This window comes from Patagioenas fasciata, chromosome 4 (genome assembly GCF_037038585.1).
Source record: "Patagioenas fasciata isolate bPatFas1 chromosome 4, bPatFas1.hap1, whole genome shotgun sequence".
Lineage (NCBI taxonomy): Eukaryota > Metazoa > Chordata > Aves > Columbiformes > Columbidae > Patagioenas > Patagioenas fasciata.
In genome coordinates, this window is record NC_092523.1 from 14,719,828 (window position 1) to 14,731,759 (window position 11,932).

Consider the following 11,932-nt stretch of genomic DNA (forward strand, 5'->3'; position numbering starts at 1 on the left):
CTAACATTTCTGCAGGGATTCTTAAATTTTTACTTGCAAGAATTAATTATTCATAATGGACCTGTTGTTTAGATGCTTGTTAATCATGTTGTTCATTTTGTAACAGCCTCAGCTCAGGTCCTGATTGCTATCTACTCTTTAACAGATTAATAATTTCTGAATCAGAGAAGCTCTGTGAAAAGATCACAGAAAACATCTGAGCTCTACAAACACTGAACATCAGAGGTCCAGGTTAAGGTCAATAGTGAGTCAGGGAAGGGAGGCTCTTATTTCAGCTCTTTGCACAATACCTACTCTGTAGGTAAACAGGAGTCTTCAGTTTAACAACACTAAGAGATCTTAACCTTTTCAAGCATACATATTTATTTAATTGCTATGTTTAAATAAAAAATATGCCCTATGAATAGCTTTTGCAACGCAAGTACATGAAGATTTCATTTGTTTCTTATTTGAATCACTAGCATGACAGTGAAGGCTGAGGTAATTATTTCACTCAAAGGAAATAAAACAAAGAAACCTCTATTTCGTTGCTAAGAAAGCAGAGCTCAGAGGCTCCCACGAGCTGTTAACTTCAAAATATTCAACTGGACTAAATAAAAAATAGTCACTGCAGTCACTAAGGACTATGATGTGGTTTACCTTACGTGAGACATGTTGTAAGGCTTGAAAAACAATTTCTGCTCACCATGACACGGCTCACATGAAATTCAGATGTAAATGAAGGTCCAGGTTTCTGTGGGAAAATAAATGAATAATTAAAAAAATGTACCATCCTTTTTTTCTTTCAGGCTGAATTTACTCAAAACTCAACGCACAGTAACACAGAATAACCAGCACCCTTGCTTTCCTTGTCCCTAGAACCTCTCTCTTCTATACGCTATTTAGGAAAATATAGTAATTTTTTTCCTGATAAGTTACTGTTAGCAGCCCCTTTGCAGAAAAAATAACATCTCCAGGTAGACTATACAAGTCAGTGTACATATGCATCAGGTTACATGACAAATGAAAAGCCAGTGCTGTTTTTCTAACTGCAGAATGCAGAGGCTAAGTCAAATTCTCCATTACTTCAGCACCTGCAATTCAAACCAAATGTAAGAATAAGTTGTGATAGTGTGTTGAAAAAACGTAGTTCTTACATACTTGTAGGGTTCATCCCTACACTAACTAAACTGACGTAAGTCTACTGAGTTAAACCTGCTATAACACTGTATGAACACTGCATAACATGGCTGGCTATATATGCAGAAGATCTATTATTTTATTAATACTTACTCAAGTTTTTTTCCATCCAGTTCAAAGGGCATTTGATAAGGTCATTAGCTACCAAACAGGCTTAGAACTGCTTAAAAACAGTGCAGGTCAGAGGAACTTCAGCTTGCACCATGATTAGCTTCTACCAGTTACTTTCTACGTTTAGGACAGCCTGACATTTTTTAAGGTTCTCTGACAAAATATTTATCCACAGCCTATATTCCACTCTTTCGGCTTTTCTTGTTTTCTCAACATGAAAGTACAGAGGAAGTATCTTCAAGGCTTTTACATTTATAAATGCCACACAATATGCAAAGATTGCACATGGTAAGTGAAAATTTAACATATTACTCATAGTCACTGTTTTCATGCAAAGTATGCTATTTGCCTTCTAAAAATCAAATCAGGTAACTAAACATCTGTATTTTGAACTTCATATATAGCTAGGACTATAAATTCGACTTTGGTAAGTAAATCACAGAGACTGATTTATTTTTTCTTCAATCTACCTTATAATAATCAAAGCTTTTATTAAATATTTTTACATTTCATGACACTGTAAAGAAAAGCTATCCAGAACAGGTGCCATACCAGACCGGTAATTCCATTCTGCAGTCAGAGGGACTCCTGCCTTAGTTTGAACTTTATGCCACATGATTTTGTCTAAGAAAGCAGAGAGTTTGTATGTACCACATATGTAATCAAATTAGCCTAATAAATCATTATTGTTAGAAACAAATTTCAATTTTAAAAGCTACGTTATTTATTCAATGAACACATCCCAAAAGACATAATACGCCTATTTACAGCATTCTTATAAAACAGGAAAAATTACACCAGACCTGATCTAATCTGTCAATACAATTTATGTTTCAAGTTCGTCCATGGGAATAAGCAATAAAGCAACACTAATAAGCCTCAAGGTTTTGTTTGCAGAAACACTTTAGTGTGACTCCCCACCTAGTTATGCAGAATTCAGCTACAGCTGAAACAAAAGCAATGTATTTTACCATCTTAATAGTTTAACTTTCACCTAGTTTGTCTCCTAAATATGGTGATTATTTTCAATTGCTCTCACAGTGTTACAGTATTCCTACAGTTCTTGCAACCTTACAGAGCTTTGTATTTGACTTCTAGTTAAACCACTGCTCTGTGTCACAAGTGAAACGTACTTGAAAGCACCTGTTTTGCAAAATGTGATGAGGAAAATACTTACATGCACCTGTTTTTTTCGTATTTGTGAGGATTTTGAAAAAATAAAAAATTCTCAGTCTGGCACGTGGAGTTACAGCACAGAGTTTAGTGTTTTCAACAGGGACTAGTGCGATTTATGGTAGTTTATTTGTAACACATTCCTGGGCCACTAAGAGAGTCATCACTAGCTACAGCGGTGCTACCGAGCGGCCCGGCGCCCTCCGCGGGGATCAGCCCCTCACACTCGCGTTCTGACCGACCGTGGGCTCAGCCAGGCCATGACCACACAGCAGCCCTGACTGCAGCAGCTCTAACACCGTCGACTCTGACAGCGGCCGCCCCAACGGCCTCTGCCCTACACGGGGCCACCGCCCCTCACGCCAGCGGCCGCCGCACTCCCCGCCCCGCCCTGGCGTCACTGCCGGAGCGGCCCAAGATGGAGACGGGCGGCAGTGCCCGGGCGCCGCTCCCGAGGCTCAGGCGCCCTTTGCGGCGAGGGCCGGAGCTCCGTGACCCGCTGCTGCCGCAGCCGCCTTCGGGGGGCGGTGGCACGGCCGGTGGGTGGTGTCGGGGGCGCGGGCTGAGGCCGCGGAAACGCTGCAGGGCGGGGAGCCCCGGTCTGCTTGGTGGGCGGTGTGACAGGAGCGGTGCTGGGTGCCTGGCGGTGGCGGCTGCCTGGCGGTGGCTGCCGCAGCGCTGCCCCCGGCGGGACCGGGGGAAGGGACGGGCCCTGCCCGCGGCAGGAGGGAGGGGTTCGCGGTGACTGGACGCTGTCCCGCCGCTGGGCGCTACCTGCCGGCAGCCCCACGCTCCCCTCGGCCTGTGGTCCTAACAGCGAGTTGGGTGGGAAAAGGGAGATGTGGCTCGCGCAGAAGACTTGCAGCCGGGGATTTCTTCATGGGGACGAAGTGCTTAAATGCTCCAGATCCAAGGTTTAGTAGATGGGGAAGAACCTAGGAAACAAAAAATAAAAATGCCTTTAAATTCCAGCAGAACTGCTAGTACACTCAGCTGGTGATAATGCATGTGGAGGAGCCAGCACTGCTGGAGGCACACAGCCACCCATAACTTGTAGTGGTAACGTTCGAAGTACAAAACATCAAAGGCACCTGTGACACCTTTTTTGACAGTGTGTATAAGTATTGAGTGAGTTAGTTGGTCAGTGTCAAGAACAAAAAATATTCTTTCAAATCCTCTTGCTCTGTTGTCTTGCTTTCTCTAAAGCAATATATGGTGATGAGGGGGAAAAAAGAAAAACATACATTTCTGCATAACAATAGTTTTAGTCTACCTGCTGAAGGTATACAGTGTGAGTCAGGCCTGCTCTTGAAAGTGAAGTTGAAAATCTCTTGTGCAATAACTGAAGTTTTGTACAAGAAAATTATTTATGCCTGAGATTGGTTTGCAAATATTAAAATTAGCAAGGATACAAATTAATTAGTAATTGGAAATACCGACCTGTCTTTTTATATGCTGGATTAATAAAAATGCTTTCATAACACGGGGAGGTTTTTATTTAGTTAAATAACCCTTTCATAATCTAGTCAGCTGTTAATTTGTTACTGCTTTGTCTTTTTATCAAAGGGTACTTCGCTTAGTCTGTTTTATTTCAGGAAATGTGCAGAGCTTTTTAGAATACTTCCTCTATAATACAAAGTGTATTATACTGAGTATAATAATCTCCAAAGATAAATGAATTAAAAGGATAAAGCATCATGTTTTACGTAAGTATAACCATACTTAATTTAATAACTGGCTTTACTGCTGTAATTATGTTCTTATTTACAGAAGAGTCTACAGCCGTAGAGAAGAAAAGGAAACCTCTTACCAGACTGAACGCTCATTCTGCATTCTGGATATTGGCATCAATTGCTGTCACGTACTACTTTGATTTTTTTAAAACTATTAAAGAAACTATTCAAGCAGACAGGTAAGGCACCTTTTCTTACAAAGCAAATAGTGTTTTCATCTTACAATCATATTCAGTTTGTTAGATCTGAACACTGTGTTTTAAATCTTGGATCAAGAAGATCTATAACAGAAATAGCAGGAGCTGAGACTGTTCAGCCTGGAGAAGGCTCAGGGGGATCTCGTCAATGTATATAAATACCTGGTGGGAGGGTGTAAAGAATACAGAGCCAGGCTGTTTTCAGTGGTGCCCAGTGACAGGACCAGAGGCAGTGGGCACAGACTGAAACACGGGAGGTTCCCTCTGAACATCAGGAAACAGTTGTTCACTGTGAGGGTGACCAAGCACTGGCACAAGTTGCTTAAGGGGGTCGTGGAGTCTCCATCCTTGGAGGTACTCAAACCTGTCTGGACATGGTCCTAGGCACCCAGCTATAGCTGACCCTGCTGGAACAGAGGGATTGGGCCAGATGACCACTTAAGTCATTATTATTAAACTAATTTTTAAGTAAATACAATACTTAAAATTTTGCTATAATTATTTTTTCTTCAGGCTCTACTGAGCCATTTGTCTACATGCAAAATTTGTTCTAATAGCAAGTCATTTTAATACTGTAACTTCTAGCTTACACCTAAGTGCAAGCAATTGCTGCCTGTTTGTGGAAACTGTTGGTGTTTTATTGTAATCAGAAAAAGTTGAAATTAATCTTTAAATGTCAAAATGAAGTTATTTTCTCTAGAAGTTCTCTAGAATTTTTTGTGCAGACCAGTGCAAGTTTAGTGAAATAATTTCTATTAAATAATTTCTATTTCTTCTCTATTAAATTATTTTCAATGGGATTGATGGATGTTAAATATTTTTAGATAGTTTTAAAAGCACTTCTAGGTGAAGCTATCTCATTGTCGTATCAGCACATGGAAGCTGAACAGGGCCTTGCTCTGTGCTGTGAGGTTCTCCAGAGCTGCTGTTCCAGGTTGGTGTAGATACACCTACATCCACTTGGCTGTGGATCCAAATGAGTGACTCCAGGATGTGATCAAGGTTTTAGGTGGCCCCATCTGTGCCCTGCAGGAACTTGTCTTCCTGCATTACTTGTTTAGCTAGACTATGGCAACTGCTCTCTTAAAGCAGATTTCTTAATTGGTAATACTGAGGTACAAAATAGCATATGATATTTGCTGTACCGTACCAGAGCAAATGTTACCTGAGTAGTTGATTACTCTTTGTAATTTAGTAATCAAACTATGGTAATAAGAATTTCCTTTTTAATTTTTTTTTGCTAAATATACATTCAGATAAGATTTTACTGAAGTGTACCTGCCTCCCAAGTTGTCTCTTGTATCTTTTACTCCTGAAGTATGTCCTCAAAGAGACTCAAAAGTACATCTTCCTAAATAATCACATACCCTGTATTTTCTTGATTTTGAGTTTGAAATCCTGGATTTCCCCATGCTTTTTTTCAGCTGCAATAATAAATATCTTCATACTTGTTTTCTGTTAAATTTCAGAGTTAATAAACTTTAAACCTTATTAAAGCTTTCTGCAAGATTTCTGTTGCACAAAAATCAGTAGTCTAATTTATAGTGAGAAGCTAAAGTGCAGTGAAGCCTTTTACCTCATTACTGACAAGGTATTTTTTGTGTGGTGTTGTAGTAGATCTGACAAGGTCTGTTGCATTGCATTTTCAAAATATTTGAGGGAAAAGATAAATGACAGGAATGATGCATTGCAAAATTAAACTCAGTCATATATATTAGACAGCTTTGGAAGGGCAAAAATATTTTGTAAAAGTAACTGAAGAAAAAAACAACAGGACCTCTAGGCCCATCTGTATAATTATAATATTGTCTGTTCTGTCTCTAGACTAGAATGAAGATTAATGTGCTAACTGCAATTTGACTGTGCGTAACGTGCTTTCCCCCCCCAGCTGGTGGTTTGTATCTGGCAGCTGTTTATTAGCTGCATGTTTATCTGTTGCCTTTTACTGCATACTATATCTTGAGTGCTATCGTGGAATTCAGGACTATGATGCACAGTATCCAGCACTGGTACCTATCACAACAGCTACTTTTATTGCAGCAGCCATTTGGTAAGTAGGAACACTGTACAGACTTCTGCTAAACCTGTGCAAGTCTAACTGTTTTAAAGCGCCTATTTTATAAAAAGTATAGTTTCTCTAATTCTGTTAAGTGTGTTGGTGACAATATCAGTTCTATGTAGTGTAATTTCTTCCACTTTCAACATTCACCCACAAAGCAGGAGTTACAGCTGTCAAAACTGTATATTAAGTGTACTTGTAGACGTAGCCGATCTTTTCTATCTTGAAAATTTGTGGGGCAACTGAAGTCCTTAGCTTTGTTAGAATAAACTGCTCACCTCTGACAGCTGTTTATGAGGGTTACAAATGAAGACAAAGGTATATTCTCTAGCTGAGAAAAATATCAAACAATCTATAATAGCAAACATATATTGAAATTTATACTTCTGTTTAGGTTGTATGAGCTTTAAGGGTTTATATTTTGTCAGATAATGGTACTTTTAGTAAGGGCTACTTTATTTATGAGATTATAGAAGCCAGAACTGAGCAAATGTGCATGTGAATGAAAAAATTACATATGTGTGTGCAAGTATATTTATTTGCTCTCTCTGTGAAAGCTGGTTCTCCCTTAAGTTTAGATGTTCTATCTGAGTAATGTCAGTCAGTATTTGTTGCAATGCTGGGAAAAAAAGAAGACTGAATAAGATAAAGGTTCCCTATTGTTTAGAATTAGTCAAATCTATAATTCTTGTAAGTCAGTTGTAGAATAAATTGTTTGCCCCCTCTCTCTGCAGTTAATTCAATCTGCTTGGTTCGAAGTAAAAATTAAGCGTTTCCTCAGTTGCCATGTATGCCCGTGGAAAAATCCAGAGTAGTTAATTTTCAGGCACTTGATATACAGAGATCTTGAAAGGAAAAGGTATTTTTACCCTTGATGGGACTGAGTGTAAGTGCTCAGCGTAAAATCTGCAAGAGCTACAGAAGTTCTGGGATGAGTTGTCAGTAAATAAACGGTAAACTAAACTATCAATAAGTAGGTGTTGGGGTGTCTCTGTTTTCTCACAAGTTGTAAAGAAATAAGTATTTTTCCAGATTAAGTAATTTAAATCTCTTTTCCTCTTGTGCCATGTTTTCTTTGTGTGGCTGGTATTTCCATAATATGACAATTGAACTTACCAAAAACTTCCTGCTTTTATTCCCAGTTTCAACATTGCCTTGTGGCCTGTCTGGTCATTTATGACACCTTTGCTGCTTTTCATTCAGTTTATGGGTGTTGTGATGCTTGTGTCACTCTTGGGATAAGTCCTTCAGGTAAATAATCAAATTGTTTAAGTATGTGAAATTATTGATCTTGTTGCATGAACTGCTTTTTTGACATTTAAGGTTTGTAAGACCACTTAAGGATTCCCTCTCAATGCATTGTATATGCTTTTAGAACATTGACATTTTGTGACATATAGATTAACTGGAGAATGTGCAAGTGTCCTAAGGGGAAAAATATCCTTTTTCTTTTCTTTAAGATTCCGTTCTAGACAGTGAAAACAAGCAATTAGTGAGTGGATGGGTTTTGGGAGTGCAGGCCAAATACCTGCAGCTTTTGTACAAACTGGGAAAATTTTAGTGAAGTTGCTTGACATGACAGTAAAGGGGAGAAGCTATTAACATCCATATGCAACTGTCTTATCTATTTTTACTTTTTTAAAATTTGAATTATTTGTCTTATATTTGTCTTTAGGTATGCTGTTTTCATTTTCTGTGATGAACAGTCCAGATCAACCTCCTGGAAGGCTGCCTAATATTAGAAGTTCTTTGTTCTTCCTAAAAAACAACCTTTCACAGGCAAAACCAGATGTTTTGTTGACTTGAAAAATTTATTCTCAGTAACTGTCATGCTGAAAAGGAGTTCTTGCATCCTTTGTTAGGTTATACTATTCAAATGAATCCTGTGAAATTGAAAAAGCTTAAGGAAGACATCAAAGACTGCTCAGTAAATAGGGTTAGGGATGTCCCCTCCATCCCAAGTGTCTACATCATCCAGTGAAGTGTCTCCTTCAGCAGATCTTGCGCTGTACTTCTCAAGGGAATCTGGGGAAGCCTGTTTGGTTTTGCTGCCATCATAAATCCTTTCTGGTGAGGAAGTCCCCCAGCATTTTTATGAGTGTATCAAGAATAATGAGACAATACTGGATTTTGAGTGTAGCCTCTTGTAGTGCTGGAGTTGTAGGCAAAAAATACTTAATGGCTGGGAGAGTGAAACACAGCTTTTGTTTGCATCAACAAACTGAAACTGGTGTTGGATTTTTTCCCTATTTTCTAGATTTCTGATTTTTTTTAAGGAGGTAATTAAATTAGGTCATAATCTGACAACACCTATAGACTTCTGAAAAATACATTATTTACTTCATAACCTTTTAACTGTTTATAGGAGCTTTAGTCACAGTTGATAATGCAAAATTCTTCAAATCGTGTTTGTTCATTCTGTCCTTAGTTATGTTCTGCCTGAGCACTGGAAGAATGTGGGGAAAGCACATACTTCAGAGCTGATTGTATAGCAGATTAAACCAACAATTCTGCATTAATTTGTACTTAGAAAGTAAGAAGTACAAGTGAATTACAGATATCCTGAACAGCTGAACCTTATAAAAAAGTTCTGGTTTTCTATATGAACAGCCAGGTAAATTCTATTCTACAGAATTTATTAATTTTGCATTAGGCCAGATAATTATTGGCGTAATATTTAGGGCCAGATTATTATTTGGTGATGCAAAATCATTAACTGATCAATATCAAGTTAGTACAAGATACAACTTGTGCAATATACGCGACCTTACAGCATTTTTATTAAAGCTGGATTTGGTTTTTCTTTCAGCTTCGTGTGAAGGACTCTCAAGTAATTGTTATCCTGCAAAATGGATGTTACTTTTGTTACATTCCAGTGCTTCTGTTATTTCTAATGCTGCTTGTTTGCTCTGACACTGTAATTCTTAGAGTACCTGATTTATAAATCTCCTGGGCATAACCATAGGTCAGCCAGTGGCTGGGAAAAAGCAACTCAATAGTGAATAATTGAAAGATAGGTAGGTTTTACCTCTCTTAGTAACATAAAGCATTTCATCCCTGCTTTCTAAAGCTTTTATTTATTAATATATTTCAATATTAACCAGACAGGCAATAAGTCAGTTGCATAGTCCTAAATCCTATTTGAGGACTCCAGAGGTCACCTAGTCAAATTTCCTGCTCAAAGCAGGTTGATTGGTTTAGGATTAATTGGTACTTTGTAAGTGGTGTGGTAGAATACCTTTCTTAATACTATATTCATTCCATTTGAATTGACAGCTAAAGTACTGTTATCTGGAATCTGTGTTTGTACTTGTAAACTTACTCATAGATGACACAGGAGACATTTATTGATCTGCTAAATTTCTTATGTGTGTTATCATGTAGGAAATATTTTATTACCTAATCTCTTGACTTTGGATCTGCTAGTATTTGAAAAAAGATAGGGATCAGGGTAAGGGCCTATAAAGCTGGTTGACATGTACATCTTTGTTAATTTGATAGTACCATCAGTGAGATAAATAAATTCTACTTGTGCTGATATAGTTTGACCACAGCCAAAGATAGATGATCAAGCCATGAATAACAATGGTATGAACAATATTAACACTACACAAGCAATTATGAGCACAAAAAAAAGTCTTTTTTTTTCATTCTCAGCAGTGCCTGTTAATGAAGTTGCCATTTTTCTTCCTCAGAAGAGGCTGATATTAACTTCAATGCCATTAGTCATACACAGCTGGGCAAATAAAATAACTTTGTCTGCTCACTTTGGCTGAGATATCTAAGTATCTGGAAACCTGTGTGCCATTCAGCTGCTGGACCATTTCATATAGATCCTTGTGTTAAATACCTTGACACCCAGACCTTTTGGAAAATAGGAGAATGTAGAAACTAAGTATGGAAGCTTCTTAAAATTTACTCCTCGTGACTGTTGCTTGAAGTCTTGACTGCTAGAGGAGATGGTGTTCTTCATTCTGACTTTCAAACTCACACCATTGCTGAATACACAATCCATGAAATGTTTAGTGATGAAAAATACAGACATTGTCTTAAGCTGCTACAGTTTCAGTAAGGAAAAATGTTGTTGTCGGTATGCAACACAAAGGGTCAGTGAAACCAAAATAAAGTATGTTTAGCACTACCATTAAGTAGCTTGTAGAGTAAATTAACAGTTCAATTTGTTTAAATGTAATACTTAAGTTTTCCAAAACCAGTTGTATTTGACATCTTTAAAGGGCGAATTGCTTATCTTCAGATCTGCATCTAACAAATTTTAACAATTTTAAGTCTGCTTACAGAAGTACATTTGAGTAACTTTGTTTATTACGGTATTTAAATGCACTGTTGCTCAGGGATGGCAATTATCACTGTATTTTTATTTGTCAACTATATAAATGCTCTAGGTGTTTTCAGTTGCTTTGTACTCTTGACTTAAGATTACTATTTGCTACATGTTTTTTTCAGATTTATTTTTCTGGACATCTTAATAAACTTTGTACAAAATGATCAATTATTGTTCAGTACTTAATTGTTTAACCATCCAGTGCCACTGTTCTTGGTGACTGCCAGCCCATCATTTTGCCTTTAAAATAGATATTCATGTAGATTTTAAATACTGTACTTGACTTGGAGCATGTCTTTCATGACCTCTCAGCTGGGTTTATTGAAGGTGTAATACCATTCTGTTCACCTTTAGAGAACTAAAATCCCAGGCAGAGATGCACATTGTATGAAGTCCTGCACAGCCTTTCAGCACGTTATGAGTATGCAGTGCAATACTTAGCCACTTACTTGCTCAGAAGGCAGGAGTGGCCAATCTAGAAAGAATTTAAAACAATGTTTGCTGTAATTAGCAAATGTTGCTGCCGCTTCCAGTTCTGTGAACTCCTTGCCTTTGTTATTTTGCTTCCCACCAAATAAGCATTTAGGGCAAGAGATTAGAAAGAGGTCTCTTAATAGTTTCTTGAAAATAATTGTTAGATGGTCAAAATCCCTACCTCTACCAAAGCTGGAATACAATAGCTGGCTACAGGCCACTGTAGGTATTTTCTGTATCCATTTACATTAATTTCATTTGAGGGTAAGTATGTATGCCAGCACCAAAGAGCTTTTCTTCACAAGTGACAAGAGATGCTCTAGAATAATCTTAAAATAACATACAAATAGTCTAGACAGCGAAAGTTATTTGTCAGTTACCCATAGAAGCCCTGTAAAGGAAAAGCATCGTCCTTCGTTGTTCTTCAAAGGTTACATTATGTAAGGTGAAAGTAGGACTTGGCATTTTCATAAGCTTCACATAATGATGGATGTAGCTTTGAGCTAGATGTGCTTGAAGCCTTAAATTTCTCTAGTTACCCTTTTAATTTGTACTGCTGATATGGAGCAAACAGAAACACAGGGCTAGCTATCAAGTGCATTTAGGGGAAATTTGTAGGTGACTTAAAATACCTGTTTCTTGAGAAGAGGCCAAAATGAGTAAA

The 11,932-nt window shown here is 37.9% G+C and overlaps 1 protein-coding gene across 2 annotated transcripts; it reads left to right on the forward strand.

The window, feature by feature from the left end:
- Positions 1 to 2,844: 2,844 nt before the first annotated feature.
- TMEM128 (transmembrane protein 128) lies at positions 2,845 to 10,962 on the forward strand. Of its 2 annotated transcripts, none has more exons than XM_065837343.2 (5): positions 2,845 to 3,002; positions 4,234 to 4,375; positions 6,282 to 6,443; positions 7,595 to 7,703; positions 8,128 to 10,962. In XM_065837343.2, exons 1-4 carry the CDS (start codon positions 2,882 to 2,884, stop codon positions 7,692 to 7,694), a joined length of 525 nt encoding a protein of 174 aa, XP_065693415.1. In that variant the 5' UTR covers positions 2,845 to 2,881; the 3' UTR covers positions 7,695 to 7,703; positions 8,128 to 10,962. The 2 variants fall into 2 exon arrangements, with proteins under 2 accessions (XP_065693415.1, XP_065693414.1); XM_065837342.2 differs by having other exon boundaries at positions 9,262 to 10,962.
- Positions 10,963 to 11,932: the final 970 nt, after the last annotated feature.